A 14,538-nucleotide genomic window follows, 5' to 3' on the forward strand; every position below is an offset into this window, starting at 1 on the left:
CACTTGAATACAAACACAAAAGGAAGGCAGACAGCAGATGCTGGGAAGGGGCGGTGAGGACAATGGATAGAAGAAAGAAGTGAATGCCATCAGTTTTATTTTTCTGTCAGAAAGGACAAAGATGGTTGTTTTCCTGCTCTAGAAATAGTTTGTTTTTCTGTGGAAGGAGATCTATAATGCAACACACAGAAAAGGGAGCAGGTGTGCAGTTGAAAGAATAAAACGAATGGCTTCAATCAACAAATAGAAAAGCACAGAGCCAATTGGGGAGGGGTGGATGGTTAATTAGCTAGATCCTCTTTTAAGTTCTCAGGCCCAGAGATGTCCTTTTTCTTCTTCTTCAGAGGTCTTCTTTCCTGAAGCTACAGAAATCAGCCAAGAAAATTCTGTGACTCCTATGATGCAGCCCTCTGGGGCACATGGGATATGGGAGTGCAATCCTGCTCCGTGTTCAAAGTGATACTCTGTAGTTGCTTAACAATTTCATAAAATCCCCATAAAATAGCTTTTCCCAGCACAGTTATATTGCAGTGTAACTCTCAAAATTTCCAGTCAGCATGGTCCCTTGGGGAGTTGGAAGTAATTGAAGTAATTCCTTTAATGCAACCTCCTGGCCTTGCTGTATAGAGATATGTGAGCAGAGGATTCATCCCCCAATATCATAAGAAACATGAAACTTTTTGTTTTAAAGATAAAGTGTAGAAGTACTTTTATGAGTAATTGTAATGGTGTGTGAGAATGACCTTGGGAGATAGGGGGAAGAGCCACAGCTAGGGAACAGTCAGATAAGAGGCAGCTTAGGCCAAGAAAGAAATATGGGCATGGGAAACATTTCAGAAGGGACCTTCCCTAATTTCTTTGGGGGGAGATTTACTTTCGGAATTGCAAGACTTTGTTAATGTTGCCCTACAATGAAGTAATTAGTTCATCTGGGTGTGCGTCCTGTCTGGACTACCTCGCCAAGCTGACAGTAATTTTAAAGATGAAAATATAAATTTTCAGTGCTGTAGAAAAATATAGAGCTCTCCAGATCATTCTGAAAGAGTTTTTCCCCCTCTCAAATGAATTCCAAAAGATAATATAAAGCTCTGGATTGACCAGAAGATGGTACTAGTCAGCTGCAAAAATTTTTTAAAGAGATTGGAATAAAATTTATAAAGGATTTGGAATAGGATTCAACTTATACAAGAAAACTATAGGAGAATTGATATTGTTATGCTCAACCTGAAGAAAGGTAAGGGCTAAAATCACCCATAATTTACTTGCTGTACAAAGAAATACAAATATGAGCCAATGAGAATTGACTTTGTACCATGCAGAAAACAAATTAAACCTAGCCCAGATTCCTAGCTAAACATTTTATCTATTTGGATTTATTTGCATGGTATCTTAGGTGTAGTACAATAAAAAAAAACAAAAACCAAGAATCAAACAACCTTCTAGTTTCCCACTGGAAAACTTTCCCCCCCTCTTGCTTTTTGCTTCTAAAGATGCTCATAGGATAAAGCATAAGGTCCCAAGGTTTATAGCAGATAATCCTCCATTAAAAGACTTAGTGAGTCACAATCCTTAGTTTTAAGAGCCATCAGAAGATACTCCTCAACTGAAGAGAAGCATCGAGTTCAGTTTGGTGTAAAGATATCTCAGGTTTATCACATGCTGCTGATGGGCACATTTTACGAATGATCCAAAAGGTGCCCATCAGCAGCATGTGATCAGGCCTGAGATAAAGCCTTCTGTGCTATGCTGAAATGTGCAGTAAATTTAATGATTCTTGGTTTAGCTAATTTTGGCTGTAGTGGACCCATGTTTTGCTTGGATTAACCTCCTATTTAATAGACCCTCCATTTAATACACTTAAATAGTTTTACTGCAAATACTGCAAATAAAACCAATATGTAATTATTCAAACTATGTAAAGTGGGGCAAATCATGTAGATTTCTCCCAAGTGAACTATTAATTGAGGTTTTCCTGTAATTTTTTAAAATTATAATCAATAGGCCCTAAATTACATCTAAATATAATAATCATTACATCTCCTTTTTCTTTTTTCTTTTTACAACTCGTAATCCCTTAATTCAAGGTAGAGTCAGGGCAACTGAATGGAGTTGAACATTTACTGGCCAGATGCCCATCCTGATGCCTGCATGGAGTTCACAACACAACCTCTTCACCACAAGACCACCATGTGGCTCTACATCTTTTTTTTTTCAGTTATTGAAACTATTTAGCTTTTGAAGATGAAGATATCTAAGGGGCCACCATAGAAAATATACATAAGCTTTAGAGAAGCAGAACATTCTATCCAGTGTTGGGATTCAGCCAGTTTGCACCACTTCGGGAGAACCGGTTGTTAACTTTCTGAGCAGTTTGGCAAACTGGTTGTTGGAAGAAATCATTAGGGCAGAGAACCGGTTGTTAAATTACTTGAATCCCACCACTGATTCTATCTATCATTTAAGAAACATTTTAATAGGATTCCATTCTTTACATTCATAGCTTTTATTCAAAAAAGTGGAGACAGATTTATTGTTTATCTCTTTTGCCCTGTTACAGCTTCTTATGTTACTTTAAAATGTATTCAATTTGGAGGGAACCTGCATTTGTATCAGGAGTGGGGTAACTTGGAGAAGAGTCAACAGAAATGAACACTCCACCCCCAATAAATTTTATAGTTTATGCTCATAGAATCAAGACTTAATATGGTCTTCGAAATCATGCGGTCCAGCAGTGTCTATCTGGACTGGAGAATGAGTGTCTCTTCCAACTCCCATTAGCACTCATGAGTAGCCATGGTGGCTGATTTATGCTTTTATGGAGTACCTATTAGAAAAAGTCAAACCCTCTCTTTCTTTCTATAATTAAAAACAAAAATGAAAAACAGTGGAGATGAAATATGATTCAGAACATCAGTAGCTGTCAAAGAAAGGTGCTAAATCTTCCATTATGGTTGCTATACAAGTTCAAAGGTGAAATCAGGTAACTTACCTCAGTATTATGAAAAACCTTTCAGCCGTATAAGACACTTGTCTTTACATGCCTGTGTATGCAGCACCTTGGGCTTTTTTGAGGAGCAGCAGGATAGAAACATGATAGAGAAATAACTAACTACACGTTAACACTGAATCTGGTACAAATGGCATGATCAGTTGAAAATATCTAATAATAAAAGTAGACAATATATGTGGTTGTTGGTGCAATAGCCAATTCTTAATAGTTTTAGAAAATATTAGAATGTCTTATTAAATAAAAAGAAAATTGAAATGAATTTGAGATTAATTTGTAATACTGTGAAATTTTAATAATTTCATACAGCTATCTGTAAAATATGTACTTGAAAATCTGAATGTTATACTACATTGATTAACAAATTATGGTCCTTATCAGTGAAGGGGGAGGGAGGCGGAAGAGATTAGGAGGAACAGCAGGAGGAATTTCCTGGGGAATATATTTTTAACTTGGAAGAGCAGATCAAGGAATGTAAACAGTTATATGTTGTTTGTATGGATATTGTTTAATGGAAAATTTCAAGCCACTTAAAAAAGCATAATTCTATCCTAACATAAAATTTATAAATTTTATAGAGAATAAATAAATACGACATGAAACAAGATTCATTTTAGACTTCTCTGAGTGTACCTTTTTGATTAGCTGTCAAAATAGCATTTTTTGGTCTATGTGTTTAAAGATAATTGCAAACCTTAATTCTTATACACAATTTAATAAATATTTGCACTTCACAAAGATACTTTCCATTGATGTTTTGTTTTGCCAGAATCAAGAGTCACAAGACATGGAAGGATCAGTAATCTTTAATAAAGTATCAGTGTCAAAATACATTTCTTTATTGAATTAAAAGTTGCCATACAGTTACAAGATTATCAGTTAAGAAATTCAACAATAGAGAGAACATGAAATAATTATGACAATAGTTATGGTTAATATTATAAGCATGGTCTCCCTCTCCCTCAGTGTATTTTTAGTAAAAGGTTAGGGTAAACACTTGAATGCTGAAACTACAAATAAAAATAAAATAGCAATATATGAGTGCCATTCAGGCACACAGCTCTTTATCACAAACAGATCTTTTTTGCTTCAACCACTTTAGCTCCAGAGATGTCACTGTAAATCAATGGATCATTTAAAGTGAACTATTTGAGATTAGCATCTTAATGTGGATATTTTTAATGTTTCTTCCAAAATTAAAACTTTATTATGATAATAATTGAAAATCTGATCCAATCAAAACTCATATGAGAATCACATTAAGCAAATCAAATTTGCCGCTAAATATATTTTAGTTGAAGCTGTAATACATTGCATTTCTTTGAACATATGCATTATGACAAACTATATATATATATATATATATAAACAATACTTTAATGCTTCATAAGTCCTAATTTTTAAATACAATATTCTGATAAAACACTCTTCCTGCAGATCTGAAATTATGCCATATACTTAATTAGTTGTGAAACTATTATCACAGTCTTCCTCCACATGATATCCTCCTGATATATCTTGTGGGTTCTGTATTTTTTAAAATTGCAATCAACATTGGAGAGCACCAAGTTGAAAAAGGGTATATTATGATGGCTACCCTTTGAGAAATTCTTCCTGAAATTTGCATGGCTTTAGGCAAACGCTTGGAAATGCAAATTTATACATGTCTTTCCAAAATTATGTCCTTTCTCTTTCAGCAGGGCTTACTATCGTATAGGTATAGAATTATATTTGATGGCTGGGTTTGTGCTTCATGTGAACCTAGAATATGCATTTTTCAGAGGCATGGGCCACATTTTGTCTCTGGACTGCTTGCTTAATAATTTCTAATTTAGTTCACTACTTTTAGATGAGACAGAGGATATTCCTGTCATCAATTCTGAAGAAGATTCAATTCTCAGTCTGAACAATTTCTGGAATCGGAGGAGTTCTATACCTCTTTATCCTTTGCTGTAAAGATTGCTTTGACTGGCCCTGATTTTCCCTCTGCTTTATATAATCCCACCTGTAGATGCTAATCATCAAGTGGCAGAATGTTAAGGCTAACATCTTGAGTGGAAGACATGCTCCAGACTTTTCTTTCACAAGTGCTTGCCCTTGGTAAAATGTAGTGAGCTGTTGAGAAATGATGAAAATCCTAATTTGGGGACCAGAATAGCCTCCCGAGTATGAGTATTTCAACATGGAGAGATTATGTCCTGGAACAAAAATAACCAGGGCACCTTTACAGCATTTCTGAGTCTTTTTTTCCATTCATTATGGAATCAATAAACAAAAGTGTAATGTTTTTTTTTTTAAAAAAGATCCCTGAGCAGACCTCATTCCTGAACACTTTTCACTCTAAAATCTTTCTGCAAACAACTTCTTTCATGAGTTTAGCTTGAAGAACTCTTTTCCAAAAATGCAAGCAAAATCTTATTTACATCACATTTAATCTGTTTTTCCCTTTTCTATTAACTTAGCTTTGGCTAGATGGAGCATTGATGTTTGTCAAAACTTCAACTTCTATGTAAGGCAGACAGGCAACTGCTTGGGGTTTACAAGGATTCCATTAATACCTTCATTGAAGAATATGCAAAGTTCTAGCAGAGTTTTATATTTCTCATGTAGAGAAGAATGGGAGCCATATTTGTAGCAAATATGGACTAAGCGGTTTAAGGCACTTCAGCAGTAAACCACAAATAAATATAGGCCTGAAACTCTCCTTTCCCCCTTCAAAAGGTAGTAATGACAGTCAAGATAATAAACAGGACTTTGAGGAAAGCTTGACTACATCTTGAACCCACTGTCTTCAATGAGCCTTAAATATTAACACATTTGTCTTTATGAGGGCAATGAGCACAAGGAGAAATATAGTAAAACTGATTTAATTTCTAAGAGTGGAATTGAATCCCATGTAAGTACACTTCCACTTATACAACAGGATTTTTTCTCTCTCTGATTTTTCCCAGGGGCAAAGAGTCATCACTCCTTCCCACAACCTGCTCTGGAGTGTTTCCCCATAACCCCATTCTCCAATGAAACCAGTTTTACTCTAAGAGAAGTCTCTGTTTTTTAAATTTTCAATTGGTGCTAATTTGCACCAGATAATCATCTAACAAGGTGAAACTTCAGCATCAGGTAACATTTCCTGATTCCCTGACTCTACCTTGGCCTTCTAAAGCTTGTTCTAAAATTCAAGGGTGCGCAATTGTTTCTGTGTCAAGCATCACACTGAACCTTGGGCAAGCTGGCAGCAGTTCTCCTATATGATGTCATTTCATTTACATCTAAACTGAATTCAAATTAAAATGATAAACACAACTGATCTCTACTTGCACATTTAATAACTTTACTTTGTTTGTCTTATTAAATACTGTGTCAGCCCCAACACACCGGTAACAACTGTTTGGTAACAACTTTGAGAGGTCTCTAAGGGTTGGGTCCAAAGCTTTTGGGGGCCAGATAAGACCTTAGGGCCTCAGGTTGTACACATCTGTTCTATGGTTTTAATAAATAATTTAAATCTGCTAAATTCCTTGAGCTTATATTATTACTGAATTGAATATACAGCTGTTCCTGTTTACTCAGTAAAGGCAAACAGAACTACATGGAATGAAATGGACTCCTTCTATTTAAATAAATTCCTGAGCACCAACATATTTTCTTATAGTGTTTCTGAAAGTTCAGAATGGTCTTTTGAAAACCTACTAAAAGATTATTTGCATGGAAAGATTATCAACATTAAGGTATACTAAAAAAAAAAGTGACAAAAATCTCAATTGCACCAGAGTCTAGAATTCTTTCTATAGCATAGTAAGCAAACAAGCAAATGTATTTATTTCTGAACACAAATTGGTAGCGTGAAGGATGTGGCTGGTTAGCTGAGAGGGAAAAACAAAAGCCTAAACTACAATTAGCAGTGTTCATGATAACCTTCAGACAATTCCTGTCATGGCATAACAAAATGATGGAACTGGAGAAACGAATCCCAAAGAAGCATTCATAATTCAGCCTCTATTTTAAAAGATATTATAAAGTACCAGTTTGTGATAAATATTTAACCCAGGCAAAATTATCAAATCAGCATGGTGGTTGGTCAAAACATCAGGGAATTAAAACATATACAATAATATAGGTGATTAGTATTTTTTATGACTATCCCCAATTCTCTTTTAAATTCTTGACTTAATTAGACAGATTCCGCAGAATTAATTCTCATCTAAATGAGTTCCATTGTTTTGGATTCTTTTCCAAAATACATGGTTAAAACCTAAAAAGTCAGCAACTTTCCCACCTATTTCAATTTAGGAAAACATTGAATTGTGGGAGTTCTCTTAAGCTCAGGTGAGGAAGGCACTTTCATATTGTTTAAATCCATGGCAGGGATTGGCCAGATAGCTTTGGCTCTTCAATACACAACAGCAAAAAGCATCCCTCTTTAAAGCTAAATCAGGATAAGCTCTGAAGCTGATTCTCTAAGTTGCATGATCTGTGAGTGCACTTTAAGGTAATATGTATTGTTACAGAGGAAGCAGGAACTAAATGATCCATTCTCACATTTACTTCATTTTCTGTTCTTAATATGCATAGCCTTTGAATACTATTGCAAACCACTGTTTGCGTTACCAGAACATTCAGTTTTAAACAAGGACACTGACCCATATGTTAAATTAGAATACAATTTGTTATTTTCACAGGCATTAGGCAACACAGCAGTTAACTCTTAGAATTAACACAGTTTTTTCTCTTAGTTTTGGATTCGTGAAAAGATTGAAGCTTGAATTCTTTTGCACACTAGAAAATTTAAGAAACAGTTTGGGAATGGCCATATAGATCATCTGTTTGAATAAGGCAGTGCTGACTACCATTAGGGAAAAGATTTATTTCACTTAATCTTTGGCAAATAATAATAATAATAATAATGACACAGTTACAATAAATTGAGCCAAAGTATTACATACAGGCATTAGCACACGCAAAGCCTTTTTTTTTTAATTAGCATGAATATTGAGGAAATTTCAGAACATATAAATTACACACAGCAAAGGGGAATAATATAATATAAATTTTCTAAGGAACACTTTATTGGAATAAAAGGAAAAATACAGTAGATGCATACTTCTTTTAAAGCAAATAAGAAAGTGAGTTAACGTTTCAGAAAGGCCACTATTTGGTAAAGTGGACAAGTTCAACAAGTAAGTAAAATCTTGTAAAAATGTAAATTGGTATTAGAAATTGTCTACTTGCAAAAATATATTTTAAAACTGCAGCTGCTTGGAACAGTATCAGCCCGAGGTGGGGGGCACCCAGATTTGCTCAAGTGGCTTGGTCAAGAGCTTGAAGCAGGTCACCTCCCTGCAGAAGCGTCGAACTGCCCATCACCGGGACGTTAACCTCACAGTCATATCGGGTTAATTCTGGCAACAAATAAGGTTCAAAAGAAGGCCCGAGCAGACGACTTGCAACTCCTGAGGGGGGAAAAAACAACAACAAAAATAATAATACAAAAGCTGAGCAATATATTTCATACCCAAGGGGTCTTAGTAGCAGGATTGAATTTAAAAAAATGTCACATTAGTACAATAGAAGTAAAAAAAAAAGCTATCAAAACTATTTTAAATAACCCAAAAACACATTTCTATCTCTAAATATGAAGTTATATCCTTATAGTTAATTAAACAGGGATTAAAGGACATAATAAGTGAGCAAAGAAGTCAGAGGCACAAAGTTAAAACTATTGTAAAAGTTACAACTATTAAAGGTCTGGAAACTGCTTTTAGACTCAAATGCTAGGTGAATGGTTTACTACCTATGCTAACATTTCTCCAGTTAATATTAGGCTCACTGTCTATGGAGATTCTCAGTCATCCAGGTCATGTTTCCCCAAAGTTGTTTTTTTCAAAAAGCACTTTTTTTCCCTTGAAGATGTTTCGCTTCTCATCCAAGAAGCTTCTTCAGTTCTGACTGAATGGTGGGAATGGAAGGATTTAACGGAATGGTGGGAATTCAGGTATATAAATGATCTATGCAAGGAATATAAATCCTTCCATTTCCATCATTCAATCAGAACTGAACAAGTTTCTTGGATGAGAAGTGAAACATCTTCAAGGAAAAAAAATCCCCAAAGTTAAGTCCAGTTGTTTTTTGAAAAAGCACCTTTGGGACATTAGGCCCACTGATCAATAATTATCCCTGTTCCCATTTCTGAAATATTTATTTATTCTTCTCTGGTTTTCTAGCACCTCTGGTTATTTTACAAAACAATGCTGCTTTTGACTTATATCAACCATCATATAGATTTCTATAGCCAGTTTATTAACTAAGAGAGATTAATCAAATTCAAAGAGACAGTCTGGTCTAGGGGCTTTGGCTAGAAAGCCAAAGGCTGTGAGCTCAAGTCTCACCTTAGCTTTGAAAGCCAGCTGAGTGATCTTGAGCCAATCATTCTCTCTCAGCCCAACTCACCTCACCTCACAGGATTGTTATGAGGAATAATAGGAGGAGGGAGGAGGATTAAATGAGCTTGTCGTCTTGAGTTATTTGTAAAAATAATAAAGGGGGGATAGGAAGAGGAAGAGGAAGAGGAAGAGGAGGGAAAAGAAGGGAAGAGGAAGAGAAGGGAAGAGGAGAGGAGAGGAGAGGAGAGGAGAGGAGAGAAGAGAAGAGAAGAGAAGAGAAGAGAAGAGAAGAGAAGAGAAGAGAAGAGAAGAATAGCTATCTCAATTATTGGGAACTGGGAAGAAAAAAAAAATATTCTAGAAGGTAGTAATGGCAAACCACTTCCATATTTCAGTCAAAAACAGTACAAGATCCAAGGGGACCCTAGCAACTGAGCTTTATTTATGAGACTATGGAAAAAACTTCAACTTATTTGTTGAGCAGATTGATCACGGTACCTCCTCAGTTAGAGGTTAGATTACTTTCAACATTTCAGAGAAAGAGCCCACCCCACCTACTATAGGAAATGATTTAAAGCACGCGTATCTTTCTTAAAAAGCGAAATTTTAATTACTGTATGTAATTTTTCTAAATTTGACATGACACTTACCTGACATCCTATGAGCTTGCAATACACTGAAGTCCTGATAAGGGGTTTTGTAAAAAGGTGGAGAGTACACAGCTTTGGAATTATTTGCAGAGTTGCCAGAGGACAGGGGTATATCTTGCTGTTGTTGCTGCATCACATGTGCTGGCTGGCCTGGGCCTCTTTGTAGGTTATAAAGAAACTTGTCTACAATTACAAAATTAAAAAATTGGCTTTAAAAATACTATTAGAAATAGAATGCTTCACATAGTCAAATTTATATTTTGCCTGGGAAAGTATTTGTGTGTGGTGATGGTGGTGGGGCAGATAGAAGTCCCATGTTTTTGTAAAGCAATTTCAGGAATGATGAATTATTCTCTATGGATACTTTTCAGATTGCAAACATCTGCAGAAGGAAATTAAGCAGCCAATAGAATCAATTTAATGGTGAGCATCAGTTCATAATATCTTAAGTTACAAAGATTTTTCAAGGTTAGAACTAGTTTATGTATACATATAATAGGCAGTAATGGAAGATGGAGCTATGTATAAGCATGAATAGATTAGATATTAACAATGAATTCATGCACCCAGTTTTCATTAATATATAATACAGAGATATTCTTACTCTTGGCAAAAGTCATTGAAAGATAGCTGAAAAACCTAAAGGTATTTTGACAGTTGGGTATCGACCTTGTGAATATATGATACTGAAAAGTAGGTAGGACAGCTTTGGATTATTGTTGTTGTTGTTGTTATATACTGTTATTCATTAAACATGAAACCTAGTTAACTGAACATTTAAAAATGTATTACAAATATTATTGACTGGCACTGATGGTTGATACGGGTTGCTGCCAGCATTTACGGGTTGCTTCCAGCAATTATTATTATTGTTATTGTTATGTTGTTGTTTTTTATGATGACATATCTCTTCTAATCCTAGAGGAGATAAATAGCCAACATATGGCTAGTGGCCATTATGCATTTGTCTAAGCTTCTTTTTAAGACATTTAAATTATGAATCAACCTCATATCTCATGGTAATTGACAATGTATTTTAATCATTGTCAAATCAAAATATTTTTCCACTATCCATCCAGAATTTCATGCCAGTTAGATTTGCTGGATGACTCCTGGTTCTGAATTACAGAAACCACTGCTGGATATTATCATTTGACCTGCCTGTAGAGTTCTCAGAAGTATCTGAATTTTCACTGTGTGAAATAACACTAGATAAGATGGTCCACTGCTGTAATTCAGCAGAACTTTTACTTTTAAGAATGATGAAGCAGAGTGTAGATAAGGTAACATAGAATTTGGTAAATATGAAAGACAAAGCATGTACATACCTCTGTTACATAATTTTTGGTATTCTGCTCACAGCCACCAAACAGTGACCTATCCCACTATGTGTGTTTTCTTTTGGTCATATATGAACCCTGGTGGCACAGTGGTTAGAATGCAGTATTGCAGGCTGACACTGCATTCTACTGCCAGGAGTTCGATTCTGACCAGTCCACAGTTGATTCAGCTTCCATCTTTCTGAGGTCAGTAAAATGAGGACCCAGATAGTTGGGGGCAATATGCCGACATTTGTAAACTGATCAGAAAGTGCTGTAAAGTACTATGGGGTGGTATATAAGTTTAAATGCTATTGCTGTATTATCAATTTATAAAAATTCTTACCATTAAGGACACTTGTGCTGAGTGACTTCTTTTCTGAAAGCAATGCACAGTTTTCACTTCTGAGAATTTTCATTCTTTTCAACATTAAGTGGGTTGGATTAAGGCCGGATATGTCATCTTGTGTCTATGGTAGGTAAGGTAAAACACAAAGACTCAAAGAATGAAACTTGTACAGCCTTATATTTAAAACCATGAAAGGTAAAATATAGAGATCAGTCATAATAAATTTACCCCATTCAAATGTTGAAATGTTTGGTCCTCATAATCTAACTGCCGCTTCAACTTCAGACTGTTGGCAAGAGCTATTTGGGCTGGATTTATATCTATGCCACGCTGCCCAAAACTTTCCAGTGATCTATCAAAACAAACAATTTTTTAAAATTAAGTTGAAACAAGCTTTATTTTAATTTAGAGAAATGTGACATGTTGGTCTGAGAAATCTTTTCTTTTTCAGATATGCTCCTATATCAATGGTTAAAACAGAAGCTTGCAAAAATATTTTTACTAAGACAAAAGTGGCTAGTAGTTTAGAACAGTAATATGAGATTCATAACTGGCACAATGATAAACATTAACAAATGATAAACATTAATAAGGTGCGTCAATGTTAATAAAAATTGAAACATTATTTCTGTAAAATGTCCTATCAGAAAGCTGAAATGGAAAGAACAGAATGAGCTGTGCAAATTGATAATAGCACTTTATTTAACCATTGCTCAACAACTGTTTTCTGCAGTTAGTTTCTATTGCCTAAGTACTGTTGACTCTCTGGTGTGGGCAAATCACTAGCTTGCGCCATAGACATTCACTCGTTGATACCCGAAGTCAACATTAGCAGTTTGTTTATCTCTAAAGTTAATAAATTGTGCAAAGATAAATGGTGGTCTGGGAGTTGCTTAAAAACCACCCCCTCATGGATAAAGCCAATCATATGGATCCCTTCCCTATTGGCTGTACCAACCATTTATTATTTTAATTATAATTTTATTTGTCAGATTTATATATTGTTCTTGGTCAGAAACTCAAGGCAACATACATAAAATTTCTTTCCATTTTTTTTCTACAACAATATTATGGAGGCTGGTTAAACTAAGAAAAAATGACTAGCCCAAAGTAACCCAGTACTATTGGTAATCTAAGTCTCCTCAGTCTTTCTCCAACTCCTTAACCACTATCGAGGATACTGAGTTTCCTTGTGTCTTGAGTGCCTTGTTCCAAGATTATAAGACACAAGTGGATTTGGAATTCTTGCCCTTTAATTTTCTCAGGTGCAACTGGAGCAGATTCCCTATAAAGTGTATAGTCTGCAAGGTTCCTGGGAGGCACAGAGGGATGCTGGGAACAAGAATTATATTTTTTGTACTCCTCCCCTTCATTGTGGTATGCTGAGGGGAAAGAACTTAACATTTCAGATGGTTTAAAGATAGGAATGTATGCTAAACTCCTCTCAACCCAAGAGAGGCTTCAGATGGATGGATGGATAAACACTTTGGGATACAGCCTTATTTTCTCCCTCCCTACAATGCCCTTGATACTCACACTAGATTATCACCTGGCATAATTTCCAGGGAATGTACAGCCCTCATCCTCCTTTGAAAGTATGTGGGTTTGTTAAAAGATAGTTAAATGCTTGGTGCAGCTCGTGACTTTCAGGGAAATTTCAAAATAGAAATAAAATTGATTAAAAATTGTGGATCACTCAGAACTCCACCCAGCGAGACAAGCAACACTCATTGTTTCCTCAAGTTTTCCCCTTTTCTATTTTGGGTGAAAGGATGACTCTAATGAAATAAGTGGAATCCTTGCTCAGCTGCAGTGATTAGAAAAAGAGTTGTTGTACACACGCACTGTGCAAATATTCTCACAGTATGTGAGCATATTTTGAAGTTTTTTTTAATGAAGAGATATGATTATGTGCCATGAAGTCATTTTCAACTCCTAGCACATAATCTCTTTAATTGTAGCTCTGATAACTTCTTTAAAAATAGGCATACAAAACCATGACCTTTCTCTGACCCTTTGACAAATGGTTTTGCTGGGAACTTTCTATTTTTATATGATAACAAGCTTTGCTCTGATGTTTCTGTTTTATTGTTAACAGGTATTGTCTTTTTCATTTCTTCTTTTTGATTCAACCACTTACCTCCACAAGCATGAATGTACAGAATGTGGAAAATGAAAAATCTAGCTATCATTTTGCTGTATTTAAACTGCTTTTGTTTATTATCTTCAAAATCCTTTTCTGTGTTGAATTACCTTTTCCTATCTGTGCTTATGTTGGGCAAATGCAGTGATGGAGAGTCTGATGCAGAGCTTGTTAAAGATTTATGGCTGATTCCTCTCCATTTTGTTGGCACATACTGTAATGGTGGGTCAGGTGGCCACTGTGTATTTGGTCTCCCACCCATTGAAGATAGTGGAGTGTTGGCTTGTGCATAGTAGGGCAGCAAGAATGAAGATGACTGACTCCCATGGTTGAAGAATGCCAGTGGCAGAGTCCCTTGGCCTGGTGGCATGCTTTTGTCAGATCCTGACTGGCAATATTTCTCTGGCAGGAAGTCGCTTTGGGAAGAGGGAGCAAGTGGTTGGAAGAGACTATTCATGTTACTTAAGCTGTGCTGGGGAAGTGGGACACTTTCACACAGAGGACGCTCCTCTTGACAGATAGGGCTCAGCTGGAAATCTTCTCCATCCATGGGAATATAAGGAGCCAAAGTTTCAAGATCCAGTTCATTGAAGTCAGTCTGTCCAATGAAAATTAAAAGGGATGGGGCAGTAAAGAAAAACAAATTTACAATTTAAAAGTAGAAAACTAGAATCCCTCTCTTCTCTCATG

At 35.7% G+C, this 14,538-nt stretch overlaps 1 protein-coding gene across 2 annotated transcripts in view; it reads right to left on the reverse strand.

Moving 5' to 3' along the window:
- Positions 1 to 3,797: 3,797 nt before the first annotated feature.
- The window catches only part of EPAS1 (endothelial PAS domain protein 1), a 111,986-nt gene continuing 101,245 nt past the window's right edge, over positions 3,798 to 14,538 (reverse strand). For both annotated transcript variants that reach the window (XM_070932357.1, XM_070932356.1), the window contains exons 12-16: positions 13,959 to 14,446; positions 11,934 to 12,057; positions 11,703 to 11,826; positions 10,038 to 10,220; positions 3,798 to 8,457 (exon numbers count right to left, since the gene is read on the reverse strand). In XM_070932357.1, the coding sequence (XP_070788458.1) occupies positions 8,306 to 8,457; positions 10,038 to 10,220; positions 11,703 to 11,826; positions 11,934 to 12,057; positions 13,959 to 14,446 (1,071 nt within the window). In that variant the 3' untranslated portion in view covers positions 3,798 to 8,305. The remainder of the gene's footprint in view (positions 8,458 to 10,037; positions 10,221 to 11,702; positions 11,827 to 11,933; positions 12,058 to 13,958; positions 14,447 to 14,538) is intronic.

Source organism: Pituophis catenifer, unplaced genomic scaffold, assembly GCF_029215685.1.
Source record: "Pituophis catenifer annectens isolate HBS135680 unplaced genomic scaffold, rPitCat1.0.hap2 SCAF_1, whole genome shotgun sequence".
NCBI classification, from domain to species: Eukaryota; Metazoa; Chordata; class Lepidosauria; order Squamata; family Colubridae; genus Pituophis; species Pituophis catenifer.